Source organism: Oncorhynchus mykiss, chromosome 20 (genome assembly GCF_057628025.1).
Source record: "Oncorhynchus mykiss isolate SJ-2025 chromosome 20, ASM5762802v1, whole genome shotgun sequence".
NCBI lineage: Eukaryota > Metazoa > Chordata > Actinopteri > Salmoniformes > Salmonidae > Oncorhynchus > Oncorhynchus mykiss.
The window spans coordinates 11,037,412-11,057,822 of record NC_143041.1 but is presented as its reverse complement, the minus strand read 5'-3'; the positions used below and the strand labels follow the sequence as shown (position 1 = coordinate 11,057,822).

General features: G+C 41.5%; 1 protein-coding gene across 1 annotated transcript in view; it reads left to right on the top strand.

Moving 5' to 3' along the window:
* Positions 1–20,411, top strand: part of LOC110499103 (protein shisa-9B-like) — a 48,039-nt gene that overhangs the window by 7,511 nt on the left and 20,117 nt on the right. The window contains exon 3 of the mRNA XM_021576002.3: positions 5,523–5,641. Coding sequence (XP_021431677.3) covers positions 5,523–5,641 — 119 coding nt within the window. The remainder of the gene's footprint in view (positions 1–5,522; positions 5,642–20,411) is intronic.

The following is a 20,411-nucleotide window of genomic DNA, read 5'->3' as shown; positions in this document are numbered from 1 at the left end:
GTGATGTTTCACCAAAGATTTTAACCTTTCTATTCTCATAGTTCCTACAGATTGTAAATTAAAGATAAAACAATTTGCTACGAATTTTATTATATTATTGATCAATATTATTGCTTTTCAAATCACCCAGCAGTGCTATTTGCAGAGTTAGCTCCAGGTAAATGTTTCAATTCTTCAGCCATTCCTGAACCGGCGACCAAAAACAAGAAACAACCCGTATGGGCAGTACCGAAACAAATGATCTAATGATTCTGGCTCTTCGCAGCAAAATCTTCAGAGCTGAGATGGTTGTGTCTCCCATATATATATAACATTCTATTAGTTGCAATCATTTTTTTTATAATCATTGAAAATCTAAATTTTCTTTAACCAATTTTGGTCTTTAATGCAGGGCCGACAGACAAGTTCCTTACTTTCTCCCCCTTCTATTTGCCTCTTCCATTTTTGTGGTAATTCTCCAATTAGTTTGTTGTATTTTTGGATAGAGCAGACATTTCCATATGTCTGTGTTAGCTGCATGTGTGACATGACTCCACCAGTCCTATTTATGATATGCTAGTACATTAGTTTACAGGGCTGGATTCTCTTATCATTAGAGTGGGGACTGTGCTGGGCTGGAAGCTGTGGATTCCCTTATCATTAGAGTGGGGACTGTGCTTGGCTGGAAGCTGTGGATTCCCTTATCATTAGAGTGGGGACTGTGCTAGGGGAGCCTAGTAGTTAGAGTGTTGGACTAGTAACCGAAAGGTTGCAAGTTCAAATCCCCGAGCTTACAAGGTACAAATTTGGTGTTCTGCCCCTGAACAGGCAGTTAACCCACTGTTCCTAGGCTGTCATTGAAAATAAGAATTTGTTCTTAACTGACTTGCCTAGTTAAATAAAGGTAAAATAAAAATTAGAGTGGGGACTGTGCTGGGCTGGAAGCTGTGGTGGTGAATGACGAAGAGTGGGACTGAATGTTGCTAATTAGCCATCATCCTTCCTGATATGAGAGGAGGGATAATTGATTGTTACACAGCATTAGGAGACTCTCCTTGTAATTCGATATGATGCACTTTCACCACAAAGGATTAGCGATGATGATAACACGAAAGCTCTGACACAGGAAGTCAGATATAAGAGGCTATAGATACAGAGGCTACGTCCCAAATGGCACCCTATATAGTGCACTACTTTTGACCACGGGGTATGATAAAAAGCAATGCACTATATAGGGAATAGGGTGCCATTTGGCACGCATACAGCGACTCTACTGTATGTAGGCTGGGCTACGTGTCCTCAGTGATGCTTAATGCTGTGACCTTCCCTGCGCTCCAGGAGAAAGACATAATCCTATTGTTTCTCATTGACAGCAAGGCGGTCATGTCTTTAATAGCTGAATGACTCTTGTGATGTTATCATGAAGTTACTGGGATTCAAGTGGAATGGAGGATTATACCCTGTGTTTTGTTTCTCACCTCCATGATCTTAAAGATACTGTATTGTTTTGATTTGATAGACAAACGCATTGCAGGCTGAGTCCCAAATGAGTGGGCAGTAATGATTAACATCCCCTGTTTCAATTTATTAACAGTTTTTTAAAATCCCGTACTGATGGCCAGCATCTACCTTACCGTAGTCCTTTTAATTATAATTTCATCCTAATTTTACATCAAACACACATTGGGCTAGTAGGAAAAGGATGACCGAGCACGCCCACATTCTCATGGACGGCGCTGTAGTGGAGCAGGTTGAGAGCTTCAAGTTCCTTGGCATCCATATCACCAACAATCTTACATGGTCCAAGCCCACCAAGACAGTCATGAAGAGGGCACGACAAAAGCCTATTCCCCCTCAGGAAACTAAAAAGATTTGTCATGGGTCCTCAGATCCTCAAAAGGTTCTACAGCTGCAACATCGAGAGCCTTCTGACTGGTTGCATCACTGCCTGGTATGGCAATTGCTCGGCCTCCGACCGCAAGGCACTACAGAGGGTAGTGCGTACGGCCACGTACAACGCTGGGGCTTAGCTGCCTGCCATCCAGGAACTCTACACCAAGCGGTGTCAGAGGAAGGCCCTGAAAATTGTCAAAGACCCCAGCCACCCCAGTAATAGACTGTTCTCTCTACTACCACATGGCAAGTGGTATCAGAGTGCCAAGTCTCGGACAAAAAGGCTTCTCAATAGTCTTTACCTCCAAGCCATAAGACTCTTGAACAGGTAATCAAATGGCTACCCAGACTATTTGCATTGTGTACCCCCCCGCACCCCCAAACCCTCCTTTACGCTGCTGTTACTCTCTGTTTATCATATATGCACAGTCACTTTAACTATACATTCATGTACATACTACCTCAATTGGCCCAACCAACCAGTGCTCCCGCGCATTGGCTCACCAGGCTATCTGCATTGTGTCCCGCCACAATCCGCCAACCCCTCTTTTACGCTACTGCTACTCTCATCATATATGCATAGTCACTTTAATCATATCTACATGTACATACTACCTCAATCAGCCCGACTAACCGGTGCCTGTATATAGCCTTGCTACTGTATATGTATATAGCCTCGCTACTGTATATAGCCTCTCTACTGTTATAGCCTCGCTACTGTATATACCCTCGCTACTGTATATAGCCTCGCTACTGTATATAGCCTCGCTACTGTTATAGCCTCGCTACTGTTATAGCCTCGCTACTGTATATAGCCTCGCTACTGTATATAGCCTGTCTTTTTACTGTTGTTTTATTTCTTTATCTACCTATTGTTCACCTAATACCTTTTTTGCACTGTTGGTTAGAGCCTGTAAGTTAACATTTCACTGTAAGGTCTACTACACCTGTTGTATTCAGTGCACGTGACACAAACTTTGATTTGATTTGATTAGTGTACATTTAGAGTAAAACTTGCACATAGATAGAGCCTGAAATGGAAGTTCAATTTAGCCTCTATAAATGCCCAGAGATAAAGGCAGTTTTGTTGCAGATTAAAAGCCTTAATCAGCAAGTTGTTTAGTAGCGAGCCAAAAGAAGAGAGAACCAAGCCCTAGGCAGTCTCAGCTAGTGAGTAAGAGACAACATGAGGTAGCGAGGGAACGACAGTAACGTAGGTTTAGAAAGAGAAATAAAGTAAAAGAGAGTGACATTGGAGAGGCTGAGAGAGAGAGAATGGAATATTTAGAGATTTAGGTGGCTTGAAAGTGAGACATTTTTTAATAAAAGAATACCTTTATTGGCCCAGTAGTTACATAATTTGAGGACAATCTTTTCTTAATTTTTCCCGAAACCAAAAACTTAAAACCAAGCCCCTGTCTTTATCCACTGTACACAGAACCCTCTTGAAGCTCTTACACCTCTGCAAAGCCCCCCAGGTGATTCACCAGTTTACTAGCCTAGAATACAGGCTAGGTTGTAAAGTTGTACCAATTGGCTGAGACTGCCATTCCTTAGGCTGAGACTGCCAGCGTTGAAGTCATTTGTCATGACGAGGGGCACGAGTGGTGTTGTACAAATCAAAGTCATCAGCAATTGGTACAACTTTAGTCGTTTTTTGGGGTATCTGTACTTTACATTACTATTTATATTTTTGACAACTTTTACTTTTACTTCAATACATTCCAAAATAAAATAATGTACTTTTTACTCCATACATTTTCTCTTACACCCAAAGTACTTGTTACATTTTGAATGGTAGGACAGGAAAAATTGTCAAATTCACGCACTTATCAAGATCCCTGGTCATCCCTATTGCCACTGACCTGGCAGACTCACTAAACACAAATGCTTTGTTTGTAAATGATGTCTGAGTCTTGGAACATTCCCCTGGCTATCCGTAAATTGAAAAAAGAAAATGGTGCCGTCTGGTTGAGAATTTTTAATTATTTATACTTTTACTTTAAATACTTAAGTATATTTTAGCAATCACATTTACTTTTGATACTTTTTTTTGATATTTCAAACCAAATACTTTTAGACTTTTACTCAAGTAGTTTTTTACTGGGTGACTTTACTTTTACTCAAGTATGACAATTGGGTACTTTTTCCACCACTGGGAAGGAGTCCCTGTAGACGAGACATTTTTTCCATCTGAAAACAGCCAGCTATCATGTCTGACATCAACATTGCTTCCCTCTCAGCATGCCACCACAGCACTCCCCTTAGGGGCAGAATTTGGCAGTCCCACACACATATCACACCTACACACTGTTCCACTCAGCAGTCCCAATGGGCCGGGGCTCACTTTTTGGCAGCTCTAACACAGGGGTTCCCCTCTGGCTGGTTCACTTACCGTGTAGTCGCAGTCCCTGATGTGCAGGGTGGAGGAGCACTATTCGGCAGCGGGGAGATACACTGAGCAGAACAGAGGCACCAGTGTGTGAATAATTGATCAATGTCAACTCTGTGAATTCAGTAAACTCAAAGAGAGAAAACATGTTTGTCTAAAGTGATGAATGAGATTGCTGGGGAGGTGGATTAGTTTATTCTGTTTGTCATTAGAAAAATGGGTTTGGGAGTTTTTGTGTGTGCGCATGTGTGCGTGCAAGTTTCTGCAAAGTCTGTTTTGTATAGAAACAGAGTTTATAGAGCAAGAGAGTTGTTCATTCTATTAATCTCTCCCATTTGATATATGTCACATTGTCACCTCTCCCTCAGCTCACCCCTATGGAGTTCTGCTCTGTCCAGCTAGGGAGGGCAAATTCACCGTAGTACCCTTCCCACATTTATACACATTCCTGGCACATAATGTACTGTACAGATAACCACAGCCCAGGGGAAGGTCAATCTGTTCAGGAAAGTCCTCCCAGGAGAGGAGAGGAAAGCCCTGGCTCCCCACCCTTCCTGAGATCTGGTTCCGTGGGAAACAAACACACAGAGAAAGAGAGATGATGTCTTTCAGTACAGCAGTGTGTTCCCTTACACACAGCTCAATGACTTGACAGTGTGTTTTAGGGTATTTATGAGTGTGACACTGTGTGCCTGATAAGATTACACTCAATTAAAATGGCCCATTTTCAGTGTCACTCTCTCTGTCTCCCCCCCCTCTCTTCCTCTCTCCCTGTCTATTTCCCTCTCTCTCTCTCTCTCTCTCTCTCTCTCTCTCTCTCTCTCTCTCTCTCTCTCTCTCTCTCTCTCTCTTTCAATTCAATTCAATTCAAGGGCTTTATTGGCATGGGAAACATGTGTTAACATTGCCAAAGCAAGTGAGGTAGACAACATACAAAGTGAAAATATCTCTCTCTCTCTCTCTCTCAAGATTATATTCTCACACACTCAGCCCAATTCTCTGGCTCCTGTCACTTTCTCCCATGTTCCCCTGCAGTGCTGCTGTTCTTATTTTTGGCTTTGACTAAGCCTACAATCACACACAGTGGCCAGCTATGGGGAGTTATTTGCCCAGGAGTTTAGGGTTAGGGCTTGGATCGATTGCCTATAACCACGGGATCATCTTGTTCAATCCCCACTCACTGTTCCTACTCAATCACCACACATGTAGAGAGTCATTCTAAAGTCTAACTGTAATATGTGTGTCTGTCCATTCACAGGACCCTGACAGAGCTTCTGAAGCAGCCCAGAGGAGAGGTTAGCTCAGTGGACAGCACAATCACCAACCCCCCTATCGAAACCAACTACATCTCAGCTAGGATGCTACGCAGCCGCAGCGGTAAGCACAGCTACTCAGCAGACACACACAGTGGTGTAAAGCACTTAAGTAAAAATACTTTAAAGTACTACTTAAGTCATTTTTTGAAGTATCTGTACTTTACTTTATTATTTATATTTTTGACTACTTTTACTTTTACTCCACCACATTCCTTAAGGAAATATTGTACTTTTTACTCCATACATTTTCCTTTACACCCAAAAGTACTCGTTACATTTTGAATGCTTAGCAGGACAGGAAAATAGTCAAATTCACATAGTTATCAAGAGAACATCCCTAGTCATCCCTACTGCCTCTGATCTGACAGACTCACTAAACCGACATGCAAGAGACAGAGAGGGGTGTGTGAGAGAGAGGGGTGGTGGGAAGTGTTTGATCTAAGAGGCCCCCTACCTTTTCCCTCACCCCTCCAGCTGACTGTGCATCCATAGACCTAGGTTAGAGAGAGCATCACACACACACAAATGCGTACACACATCACACACACTGGTCTGCTCAATCCCCAAAAAACCTTTGGATCTCAGACCAGCCACAGTATTTTCTGTGATCCCCACTCAAAACACACACAAACACATACACACATCAAGGATCTGTATTACTGTGTGTTGATGGAGGCCTTGGCTGTAGCACTAGAGATTGCACTTGGATCATCTGCGCAAATGCAGTTTAGTGGATTACACGCACACACACGGCACAGCACTCCTCCAGTCTTGAGGATTTGGGCCGTCGGTGATGTATTATTTACGGTGAGAACTGTAGACTCCGCTAGGCTCACCAATCCTCTTTTTACTCCTCTTTTCCCTCCTTTCTTCTTTCTAAAGGATTTCAGTTTGACACACCAGTTATTCTGGTTTATAGTTCTGTCACTGCTCTAATCTCACTCTGTCTCAGAGTGTGGGATTGACACAGTTTAAAAGGTCTGGCTCTGAAGGTAATGCTGTGGTTTGAATAACCTCTGTCCTCTCAATTGACTGTTAAGGGTCATCCCTTTCTCTTTCTCACTTAGTGGGACATTATAGCACATTATGGCGCTAAACATTATTGGCTTTTCCAGTGGGGAGGGAAAGAGATGCTTTGATAAAAGAAAGAGATGCTTTGATAAAAGAAAGAGATGCTTTGATAAAAGAAAGAGATGCTTTGATAAAAGAAAGAGATGCTTTGATAAAAGAAAGAGATGCTTTGATTAAAGAAAGAGATGCTTTGATTAAAGAAAGAGATGCTTTGATAAAAGAAAGAGATGCTTTGATAAAAGAAAGAGATGCTTTGATTAAAGAAAGAGATGCTTTGATAAAAGAAAGAGATGATTTGATAAAAGAAAGAGATGCTTTGATAAAAGAAAGAGATGCTTTGATAAAAGAAAGAGATGCTTTGGGAAAAGAAAGAGATGCTTTGATAAAAGAAAGAGATGCTTTGGGAAAAGAAAGAGATGCTTTGATAAAAGAAAGAGATGCTTTGATAAAAGAAAGAGATGCTTTGATAAAAGAAAGAGATGCTTTGATTAAAGAAAGAGATGCTTTGATTAAAGAAAGAGATGCTTTGGGAAAAGAAAGAGATGCTTTGATTAAAGAAAGAGATGCTTTGATAAAAGAAAGAGATGCTTTGATTAAAGAAAGAGATGCTTTGGGAAAAGAAAGAGATGCTTTGATTAAAGAAAGAGATGCTTTGATAAAAGAAAGAGATGCTTTGATAAAAGAAAGAGATGCTTTGATTAAAGAAAGAGATGCTTTGGGAAAAGAAAGAGATGCTTTGGGAAAAGAAAGAGATGCTTTGGGAAAAGAAAGAGATGCTTTGATAAAAGAAAGAGATGCTTTGGGAAAAGAAAGAGATGCTTTGGGAAAAGAAAGAGATGCTTTGATAAAAGAAAGAGATGCTTTGATTAAAGAAAGAGATGCTTTGATAAAAGAAAGAGATGCTTTGATAAAAGAAAGAGATGCTTTGATAAAAGAAAGAGATGCTTTGATTAAAGAAAGAGATGCTTTGATAAAAGAAAGAGATGCTTTGATTAAAGAAAGAGATGCTTTGATAAAAGAAAGAGATGCTTTGATAAAAGAAAGAGATGCTTTGATAAAAGAAAGAGATGCTTTGGGAAAAGAAAGAGATGCTTTGATAAAAGAAAGAGATGCTTTGATAAAAGAAAGAGATGCTTTGGGAAAAGAAAGAGATGCTTTGGGAAAAGAAAGAGATGCTTTGATAAAAGAAAGAGATGCTTTGGGAAAAGAAAGAGATGCTTTGATTAAAGAAAGAGATGCTTTGGGAAAAGAAAGAGATGCTTTGATAAAAGAAAGAGATGCTTTGGGAAAAGAAAGAGATGCTTTGGGAAAAGAAAGAGATGCTTTGATAAAATAAAGAGATGCTTTGATTAAAGAAAGAGATGCTTTGATAAAAGAAAGAGATGCTTTGATAAAATAAAGAGATGCTTTGGGAAAAGAAAGAGATGCTTTGATAAAAGAAAGAGATGCTTTGGGAAAAGAAAGAGATGCTTTGGGAAAAGAAAGAGATGCTTTGATAAAAGAAAGAGATGCTTTGATAAAAGAAAGAGATGCTTTGATTAAAGAAAGAGATGCTTTGGGAAAAGAAAGAGATGCTTTGGGAAAAGAAAGAGATGCTTTGATAAAAGAAAGAGATGCTTTGATAAAAGAAAGAGATGCTTTGATTAAAGAAAGAGATGCTTTGGGAAAAGAAAGAGATGCTTTGATAAAAGAAAGAGATGCTTTGATAAAAGAAAGAGATGCTTTGATAAAAGAAAGAGATGCTTTGATTAAAGAAAGAGATGCTTTGATTAAAGAAAGAGATGCTTTGATAAAAGAAAGAGATGCTTTGGGAAAAGAAAGAGATGCTTTGATAAAAGAAAGAGATGATTTGATAAAAGAAAGAGATGCTTTGATAAAAGAAAGAGATGCTTTGGGAAAAGAAAGAGATGCTTTGATAAAAGAAAGAGATGCTTTGGGAAAAGAAAGAGATGCTTTGATAAAAGAAAGAGATGATTTGATAAAAGAAAGAGATGCTTTGATTAAAGAAAGAGATGCTTTGGGAAACGAAAGAGATGCTTTGATAAAATAAAGAGATGCTTTGATAAAAGAAAGAGATGCTTTGGGAAAAGAAAGAGATGCTTTGATAAAATAAAGAGATGCTTTGATAAAAGAAAGAGATGCTTTGATTAAAGAAAGAGATGCTTTGGGAAAAGAAAGAGATGCTTTGATAAAAGAAAGAGATGCTTTGATAAAAGAAAGAGATGCTTTGATAAAAGAAAGAGATGATTTGATAAAAGAAAGAGATGCTTTGATAAAAGAAAGAGATGATTTGATAAAAGAAAGAGATGCTTTGATAAAAGAAAGAGATGCTTTGATAAAAGAAAGAGATGCTTTGATAAAAGAAAGAGATGCTTTGATAAAAGAAAGAGATGCTTTGATAAAAGAAAGAGATGCTTTGATAAAAGAAAGAGATGCTTTGATTAAAGAAAGAGATGCTTTGGGAAAAGAAAGAGATGCTTTGGGAAAAGAAAGAGATGCTTTGATAAAAGAAAGAGATGCTTTGATTAAAGAAAGAGATGCTTTGGGAAACGAAAGAGATGCTTTGGGAAAAGAAAGAGATGCTTTGGGAAAAGAAAGAGATGCTTTGGGAAAAGAAAGAGATGCTTTGATAAAAGAAAGAGATGCTTTGATAAAAGAAAGAGATGCTTTGATTAAAGAAAGAGATGCTTTGGGAAACGAAAGAGATGCTTTGGGAAAAGAAAGAGATGCTTTGGGAAAAGAAAGAGATGCTTTGGGAAAAGTAATGCTGCCTGCTCACTGACCAAAGAGTCAGATTTACGAAGCATTTTGCTCTGGGTGTAAAGTTTGCACCAGCTTTTTCAATAGGGGATAAAACCTCAAAAAACAAAGCTTATTATACTTCCTCTTAACCTTTATTTAGTCTTTTTGGTCTGCCCTCAATATTTAATTCACTTAAAAAACGTGTGTCTACTGGTGTAAACTTTGCACCTGGTGCAAATGCTTAAGTTTGGCCCAAAAGCTTAATTTTCATTTTAAGTGTAGAGCAGCTGATGATGCTTTTGTGTATGTTTATGAACCTCTCTCAGTCCAAAGACAACATTAAAACACGTAGAACGTTGGTTAACGTAAGAAATTGATTGTTAAGAGAGGCCAGAGAAGAAAAGGACCAAATGAACTAGTTATCAAACAGGAAACTACCTTGGGATAAGCATTTTCTCACGATACTCACCTCTCACTTCCTCTATCACGCAATAGCTCTTTCCCTTTCTATTCTGTCCATCTTTCTCTGTCTCTTTCTCTCTCTCTGCAACACTTATTTTTCACCCACATTTACCTTCCCTCTCTTTCTTAGTATCATCATATCATATCATCATATTGGCTGATAACCTCCCATCTCCATCTCCAGGCTCCAAAAAAGACAAACAGCTTGTTATTCTTATAAATGACAGATTTTAGCAGGGAGCGATTTGTAGCCCCCCTCCCTCCAGCCCTAAGGGAAGCACTCCAGTTAAATATATACAAACCAGTCTCTCATAGGGACTGATCAACTGTGAGTCTTCAAGCACAGAGGGGTGATGGGGAGTAGCACGGCTCCTTATACAGGGCGGTATTAGGAGGTGGTAGCAAGGTGTGTGTGTGTGTGTGTGTGTGTGTGTGTGTGTGTGTGTGTGTGTGTGTGTGTGTGTGTGTGTGTGTGTGTGTGTGTGTGTGTGTGTGTGTGTGTGTGTGTGTGTGTGTGTGTCGCTATGCCTGTCACACTAGTGAAGCTCAAATAGCCCATGTGAAACTACACTGCTCTCAAAGTAGTACAGATGCATTAGGGCCAGCCACACACACACTCTCTCGTGTCTTATAGACAGATGTCAGACGTCCCGTTATGCACTCTCCTCTTTATCACCCTCCCTAAGGCACAAAATACTCTTTAATGTAACATTACAAACACACACACACACATGTGCTTGCTTGCTCGTCTCAGCAGTCTCTTAGTGTTTCACGGCTATGAACACACACAATAGCTGGGTATTGGGAGCAGGTTGTACTATGGGTAAGTGTGTTCAGAATGAGGCACAAACACACCTCTGGGCCTCTTGTGTAATAACCATGTAATATCCAATTTATTATGAGTCCTATTACAGTTCTGAAGGATCATGCCATCTCACCAATTCCCTAATCACACTTTGGACGCGCCGGCTCTCTGGCAAACTCACCACACCTGAACTCACTCTGATAATCACCATTCCTCTCCTTTCCTCACCTATATAAGCAGCTAGTTTTATATCAGTGTTTGTTCGGTGTTTCTAGTGGCATGAGGCGGCCCAAGTCCTTATTCGATTTCCTTCGTTGTGCTTACCGGACTCTAAAGTAAGTGCCTTTTATGTATATAGAGAATTGTATAATGCTAACTTTCTAGCCGGTATGTTTATTGCCAATCAGTTTATGATGCTATACTTTCCTTAGAAAGTATTCCTTCCTTCCTTTGTCTTATATATCCTGAGTTCCATAGATATTACTCCAAGCAGAAGTCATGGATTACAGGAAACATTCGCACCAAGCTAAAGCTGTCACTTTCAAGGAGCGGGACTTTTTTCTTACCTTTATTTAACTAAGTCAGTTAAGAACAAATTCTTGTTTTCAATGACGGCCTAGGAACAGTGCGTTAACTGCCTAGTTCAGGGGCAGAACGACAGATTTTTATCTTGTCAACTTGTGGATTCGATCTTGCAACGTTTCGGTTACTAGTCCAGCGCTCTAACCACTAGGCTACTCTAACCCGGAAGCTTATAAGAAATCCTGCTATGCCTGCCGACAAACCATCAAACAGGCAAGCATCAATACTTTACTAAGAACTAATCGTCCTACACCGGCTCCGACGCTTGTCGGATCTGGCAGGGCTTGCAAACTTTTACAGAATACAAAGGGAATGTAACGCTCGTCTTCCTCCTCTTCTGAGGAGGAGTAGCAAGGATCGGACCAATGCGCGGCGTGGTACGTGTTCATGGTGATATTTATTATAACTCAGAACACTCAAACAAAAATAACAAAGGGAATGACACGAAACGAAACAGACCTGTCTGGTGACATACACAAAGACAGAAACAATCACCCACGAAACACAGGTGGGAAAAGGCTACCCAGCCTAAAACCAACCTAAAACAAAGACATAACAAAAGAACTAAGGTCAGAACGTGCCAGGGAAGCACAACCGAGAGCTGCCCAGTGACACAAGTCTACCACACGAGCTAAAAAAGTTCTATGCTCGCTTTGAGGCAAGTAACACTGAAACATGCATGAGAGCATCAGCTGTTCCGGAGGACTGTGTGATCACGTCCTCCGCAGCCGATGTGACAGGTCAACATTCACAAGGCCACTGGGCCAGACGGATTACCAGGACGTGTATACCGAGAATGCGCTGACCAACTGGCAAGTGTCTTCACTGACATTTTCAACCTCTCCATGTCTGAGTCTGTAATACCAACATGTTTCAAGCAGACCACCATAATCCCTGTGCCCAGTACAACAACCTCTCCCTCAACGTGATCAAGACAAAGGAGAAGATAGTGGACTACAGGAAAAAGAGGACCAAGCACGCCCCCATTCTCACCGTCGGGGCTGTAGTGGAGCAGGTTGAGAGCTTCAAGTTCCTTGGCGTCCACATCACCAACAAACTAACATGGTCCAAGCACATCAAGACAGTTGTGAAGAGGGCACGACTCAACCTATTCCCCTCAGGAGTCTGAAAAGATTTGGCATGGGTTCTCAGATCTTCAAAAGGTTTTACAGCTGCACCATCGAGAGCATCCTGATGGGTTGCATCACCGCGTGGGATGGCAACTGCTCAGCCTCCGACCGCAAGGCACTACAGAGGGTAGTGCGTACGGCCCAGTACATCACCGGGGCCAAGCTTCCTGCCCTTCAGAACCTCTATACCAGGCATTGTCAGAGGAAGGCCTTAAAATTTGTCAAAGACTCCAGCCACCCAAGTCATAGGCTGTTCACTCTGCTACCGCACGGCAGGAAGTATTGTAGCGCCAAGTCTAGGTCCAAGAGGCTTTTAAACAGCTTCTACCCCTAAGCCATAAGACTCCTGAACAGCTAATTAAATGGCTACCCAGACTATTTGCACCCCCACCCGCTGCTACTCTCTGTTATTGTCTATGCATTGCCACTTTAGTAACCCTACCTGCATGTACATAATTACCTCAATTACATCGACACCGGTGCCCCCGCTCATTGACACATTCACTCTGAACCGGTACCCCCCTGTATATAGCCCCGCTATTGTTATTTACTGCTGCTCTTTAATTATTTGTTTTTCTTATCTCTTACTTTTTGGGGGGTACAGTGCCTTGCGAAAGTATTCGGCCCCCTTGAACTTTGCGACCTTTTGCCACATTTCAGGCTTCAAACATAAAGATATAAAACTGTATTTTTTTGTGAAGAATCAACAACAAGTGGGACACAATCATGAAGTGGAACGACATTTATTGGATATTTCAAACTTTTTTAACAAATCAAAACATTAAAAATTGGGCGTTCAAAATTATTCAGCCCCTTTACTTTCAGTGCAGCAAACTCTCTCCAGAAGTTCAGTGAGGATCTCTGAATGATCCAATGTTGACCTAAATGACTAATGATGATAAATACAATCCACCTGTGTGTAATCAAGTCTCCGTATAAATGCACCTGCACTGTGATAGTCTCAGAGGTCCGTTAAAAGCGCAGAGAGCATCATGAAGAACAAGGAACACACCAGGCAGGTCCGAGATACTGTTGTGAAGAAGTTTAAAGCCGGATTTGGATACAAAATGATTTCCCAAGCTTTAAACATCCCAAGGAGCACTGTGCAAGCGATAATATTGAAATGGAAGGAGTATCAGACCACTGCAAATCTACCAAGACCTGGCCGTCCCTCTAAACTTTCAGCTCATACAAGGAGAAGACTGATCAGAGATGCAGCCAAGAGGCCCATGATCACTCTGGATGAACTGCAGAGATCTACAGCTGAGGTGGGAGACTCTGTCCATAGGACAACAATCAGTCGTATATTGCACAAATCTGGCCTTTATGGAAGAGTGGCAAAAAGAAAGCCATTTCTTAAAGATATCCATAAAAAGTGTAATTTAAAGTTTGCCACAAGCCACCTGGGAGACACACCAAACATGTGGAAGAAGGTGCTCTGGTCAGATGAAACCAAAATTGAACTTTTTGGCAACAATGCAAAACGTTATGTTTGGCGTAAAAGCAACACAGCTGAACACACCATCCCCACTGTCAAACATGGTGGTGGCAGCATCATGGTTTGGGCCTGCTTTTCTTCAGCAGGGACAGGGAAGATGGTTAAAATTGATGGGAAGATGGATGGAGCCAACTACAGGACCATTCTGGAAGAAAACCTGATGGAGTCTGCAAAAGACCTGAGACTGGGACGGAGATTTGTCTTCCAACAAGACAATGATCCAAAACATAAAGCAAAATCTACAATGGAATGGTTCAAAAATAAACATATCCAGGTGTTAGAATGGCCAAGTCAAAGTCCAGACCTGAATCCAATCGAGAATCTGTGGAAAGAACTGAAAACTGCTGTTCACAAATGCTCTCCATCCAACCTCACTGAGCTCGAGCTGTTTTGCAAGGAGGAATGGGAAAAAATGTCAGTCTCTCGATGTGCAAAACTGATAGAGACATACCCCAAGCGACTTACAGCTGTAATCGCAGCAAAAGGTGTCGCTACAAAGTATCAACTTAAGGGGGCTGAATAATTTTGCACGCCCAATTTTTCAGTTTTTGATTTGTTAAAAAAGTTTGAAATATCCAATAAATGTCGTTGCACTTCATGATTGTGTCCCACTTGTTGTTGATTCTTTTCAAAAAAATACAGTTTTATATCTTTATGTTTGAAGCCTGAAATGTGGCAACAGGTCACAAAGTTCAAGGGGGCCGAATACTTTCGCAAGGCACTGTATTTTCTAAAAACTGCATTGTTGGTTAAGGGCTTGTAAGTAAGCATTTCACTGGAAGGTCTGCACCTGTTGTATTAGGCGTATGTGACAAAAAACATTTGATTTTATTGAATTTTATTGGTAATGTCCTTTGTTTGGTTAGTATTGTTGATATACTTATATATTTCTCCTGACTTATGGCACTTTGTATTGTATACTAATGTATTTTATCTATCTCCTCTTTGTATTCCCTTCAGACCACAACCTCCTATCATAACTTGTCACAAACTTATCTTCCGGCCTTACGAGCCATCAAATCTCCATCTTACCACCCATGTGCTCCTGTGACCTTCTGCTGTGCCCTTTTAGTTAGTGAATAAATAACGAGAACTGGAAACCTTGTCTTGAACCTTTGTTCCTGCATTCTTACAGATGCGCCATAGTGGCAATATCACTTTTCAACCTAGCCTAAGATACAGTCCACCCTAGTCTTTTTCTTTAATTATATTAGTAATAGTACTGCTGCTTCACTGCTGCATAACTCCAGCCCGTTCCCTCTGTCCCTCAAATGACTGCATCATGTCTCAACAACCCTCCACTGTTCAGACAGAGAGAGTAGCCCAGGACCAACTGGAACAGACAGCTAAGGACACATATCTACACTATCTATCATAGATGGCCTGGTCTGCAGTCTAAAGTACACCACCCAGCCAGACCAGCCTGGCATGACATTACATAACCATAATGGGCCGCTCCTGCCCTCTTGTTCTTTCTTCAGTGGGTCACCACGCCGAAGGTCTTACTTGGTCATAATTTAATGGATAATTGTTCTTAATATGCAAGGCATAACTCCAACTCCCCATCTCCCAGCTTCTTCTTTGCTAGATCACGTACCACTCATTTGATGTAGGCATCAATTGATGCACATACAGTGCATTCGGAAAGTAGCCAGGCCCCTTCCCTTTTTCCACATTTTGTTACTCCAAACCCATAACGACAAAGAGAAAACAGTTTTTTAGAAGTGATTGCAAATGTATAAAAACTAAAACACAGAAATACCATATTTACATAAGTATTCAGACCCTTTGCTATGAGACTCAAAATTGAGCTCAGGTGCATCCTGTTTCCATCGATCATCTTTAAGATGTTTCTACAACTTAATTGGAGTCCACCTGTGGTAAATTCAATTGATTGGACATGATTTGGAAAGGCACACACCTGTCTATATAAGGTCCCACAGTTGACAGTGTGTCAGAGAAAAAAACAATCCATGAGGTCGAAGGAAATGTCAGTAGAGCTTTGAGACAGGATTATGTCGAGGCACCGATCTGGGGAAGGGTACCAAAAACTTTCTGCAGCATTGAAGGTCCCCAAGAACACATTGGCCTCCATCATTCTTAAATGGAAGAAGTTTGGAACCACCAAGACTCTTCCTAGAGCTGGCCGCCCCTCTAAACTGAACAATCAGGGGAGAAGGGCGTTGGTCATGGAGGTGACCAAGAACTCGATAGTCAATCTGACGGAGCTCCAGAGTTCCTCTGTGGAGATGGGAGAACCTTGCAAAAGGACAACCATCTCTGCAGCTGTCACATCGTGTATGTAGGTGGCAGGGAAGTCAAGTGCAGGAGAATCAAACTTGGTATAAATTGAGTATTTTAATAACTTAAAACAGAAACTCCAAAACCAAAGACCATAATAAAATAAATGTGGGTACAAGAACCCGTCGCACACTAATCCATAAAACATGAACATAACAATAAACAATCTCTGACAAGGACATGAGTGTAACGGCTTTCTTCTATCTCCTCCTCGGACGAGGAGGTGTAGCAAGGATCGGACCAAAATGTGGCGTGTAGATTGCGATCCATGTTTATTAAACTGAAGCAACACGAATCTAAATACAAACACTACAAAACAATAAACGTAACGAAAACCGAAACAGCCTAATACTCGTGCACATAAACACAGAACACGGAACACGGACATCAGGACACTAAGGACAATCACCCACGAAACACTCAAAGAATATGGCTGCCTAAATATGGTTCCCAATCAGAGACAACGATAAACACCTGCCTCTGATTGAGAACCACTTCAGACAGCCATAGACTTAACAAGAACACCCCACTAAGCTACAATCCCAATACCAACACACCACATAACAAAAACCCATGCCACACCCTGGCCTGGGCAAATAAATGAAGATAAACACAAAATACTTCGACCAGGGTGTGACAATGAGGGGAAACAGAGGGTTAAATACACAACATATAATGAATGGGATTGGAACCAGGTGTGTAAGAAGACCAGACAAAACAATGGAAAATGAAACATAGATCAATGATGGCTAGAAGACTGGTGACAATCGCCGAGCACCGCCTGAACAAGGAGAGGCATCGACTTCGGCAGAAGTTGTGACAGCAGCACTCCAGCAATCAGGCCATTATGGTAGAGTGACCAGACGGAAACCACTCCTCAGTCAAAGGCACATGACAGCCCGCTTGAAGTTTGCCAAAAGGCACCCAAAGGACCCTCAGACCATGAGAAACAAGATTCTCTGGTCTGATGAAACCAAGATTGAACTCTTTGGCCTGAATGCCAAGTGTCACGTCTGGAGGAAACCTGGCACCATCCCTATGGGGAAGCGTGGTGGTGGTGACATCCTGCTGTGTGGATGTTTTTCAGCGGCAGTGACTGGGAGACGAGTCAGGATCAAGGGAAAGATGAACGGAGCAAAGTACAGAGAGATCCTAGATGAAAACCTGCTCCAGAGCGCTCAGGACCTCAGACTGGGGTGAAAGGTTCACCTTCCAACAGGACAACAACCCTAAGAACACAGCCAAGACAACGCAGGAGTGGCTTCGGGACAAATCTCTGAATGTCCTTGAGCGGCCCAGCCACTATCTTACGTCTCAAATCAAATCTTGACTACCAAAGTCCATTTGATGTCACAAAGCTGTCCAGTACTTTAAAAATATACTCTCCTGTTGTCCTGGTTTCCAGTGGTTTTCAGAAGAGGATGTCTTCCTTAATTGACCCCCCATAAACGTAACGGACATATACCAGGAACTGTGCCAGGCCCGCCACGTCTGTTGACTCATCCAGCTGTAAACGCATAGAATTCACTGGCATGTATGCAAAGCAGTAATTGTTTCAAAACATCTCCTGCCATGTCACTGATGCGTCGAGAAACAGTGTTGTTTGATGAAGTCATTGTCTGTATAGTTTTTTGGGCCTTTTCCCCCAGCACGGTCCCAGCCATGTCCACAGCAGCAGGAAGAATTAAGTCCTCCACAATAGTATGGGGCTTGCCTGTCCTAGCCACTCGGTAGCTCACCCTATAAGAAGCTTCTAGGCCCTTCTTATTAATGGTATCTGTTGCTTTTATACATGTCTCACTACTCAAAAGTCGTCTTAATTCTCGCTCAAAAAACTCCTGTGGCTTATTTTTCAAATTGGCATGTTTTGTTTCTAAACGTCTGGTCTGCGCAAGAGTGAATTTTTCATCGAGTTGTGAGAGAGTACTTTTGCACATATAACACACTGTGGCTGAGGAAAGGCACTACTCCCAAAATAAGTGAACCCCAAATCAATGTAGTTCTCATCATATTTGCGCCTCTTCGATGGTCCAACGTCCCTGTCTGTTGTTTGGTGCTTTCCCGGGTAAGGAGGCAGTAGCTCTTCGGCTGCATCAGATTCACAACTGTCAGTGTCCGTGCTAGCTGGGCTAACAACGAATGTAGAATTACTGATGCTAGCATTGGATGTGCTCGTGGAAGCAGAACAACTTGTGTCGTCGACAGGTGCCGGTGTAGTACTGCTGGTAGTAGCAGTACTACCAGTAGAGCTGGTATGTGTCTCTATGGACGCGGGCCTTACTTTCTTTAACCATTTATCAATTTTAGAGCAAAGGGAATGAGCAATGGCTACATTTGGCTACATAGTGAAATTCCTGCGAGAGAATAACGGTTAATGTGATTGGATGTTAATTATTTGACTAGGCTACCTGTATTTGACATTGTGTTGTTATTTTTGCTGAACACTGAATGGTTTAATTTTATTTTTGGCAGTGAAACGAGGCTACTCAGGCGAGAAAAAAAACTCACCCAAATGTATAGCCCCGTTGGAAAATATAAATTGACTGTTTGAAAATGTGAATAATTTTTTTCCAATTTTTAAAATAATTGTATTTTATGTGTGAGTCACATTTTTATTTGGCTACCCCCGACGGCATTGCGCGTACCCCTGGGGCTACATTGTACTCCAGTTTGGAAATACCTGTTCTATACCCATGACTGTCAGAGTGCTCACGACCACTGCCATCCTACCCAGGGTCTGAGTAGGACCATGAACCAGCCCTACAGGACTTCATTGAGTGGTGTGACAGTGTGCTGCTGGAGTTGAATGTCTCCAAGATGAAGGAAATGGTAGTCGAATTCAGGAGGAAGCCCCCCAGGATGGGCCAGGTGATCATCCATGGTGAAGAGGTGGACATTGTGGACCAGCATAAATATCTTGGTACCATCTTTGATAACACCCTGAAGTTTGAAAAAGCTCACCAGAGACAATACTTCCTCATGAAACTGAATTAATTAATTGTCCACAAATCGATATCGCAAACCGAGAGCATGCTGTTTTTCCTTCGTATGCTGGTTCACATCCCTTTCTGTCAAGAACAGGAACCACCTCCAAGCCATTGTGAACACCTGTTGTAAGATCCCCGGGGTGCCTCTCATAAGTCTGGCTTCATTCTTTGAGCAGCAGGCCAGGAGGAAGGCCTATAACATCCTCAGCACTCATGTCCTCATGTCCTGCGCTGTCACAAGTGCTCCACCAATAGGCACAGGGCCTCGTTTGTGCCCGAGGCCATCGAGGACCATTAAGGAAGACCTAGGGACTATTCTAGAAATAGTTTAGCCCTGCAATGAATTAAGAACTGTAAATACCATTAACTTTTAGTTTCTTAAATTGCACAATGTGTGTGTTTGTCCTGTCTGAAGCACCCTGTCAGCCAGGAATGAATTGCCCCTTGGGGATTAATGAAGTAGTATTGTATACACATGGGAAACTGAGCATGAAAAACCCAGCAGCGTTGCAGATCTTGACACACTCAAACTGGTGCCCTTGGCACTTGTTACCGTTCAAAGGCATTTGTCTTGCCCATCCACCCTCTGAATGGCACACATATATAATTCATTTCTCAATTGTCTCAAAGCTTAAAGCTCTTTAACCTGTCTCCTCCCCTTAATCGACACTGATTGAAGTGGATTTAACAGGTAACATCAATAAGGGATCATAGCTTTCACCTGGTAAGTCTATGTCAACGAAAGAGCAGTTGTTCCCAATGTTTTGTACACTTTGTACACTTTGTACACTCAGTGTACAAAGTATAAGTATGAAATGTTATTTGTATACAACAAATACAATGTCTTATAAGCCCATGTGGGCTGAGCATCATGAAGATGAGTGACACTATAATAAATAAATAAATAAATAAACAAAAACAAGTCATGATCGGATTTGCTGAAGGAGGGACGAGCAAGGACCTTGTAATGCATGTTTGTAAGTTGAGTAACAGCAGTCTAGGACTTTATTGCCCCTAGTGGTGAAAAATATGTGTTGGTAAAAGTTGGGGGTCACATGTCTTAGTGATGTGAATTAAAATCACCAGCATCAAGAAAAGCAACCTCCGGGTGCATGGTTTCCTGCTTGTTAATAGCCTCGTACAGTTTGTAAAGTGCCTGCTTGTTGTAGTTGTGTCGTCCTGAAGTGGAATATATATACAGCAGTCATGATATAAGATTGAATATATATCCAGCCATTATTATGAGCTGTCCT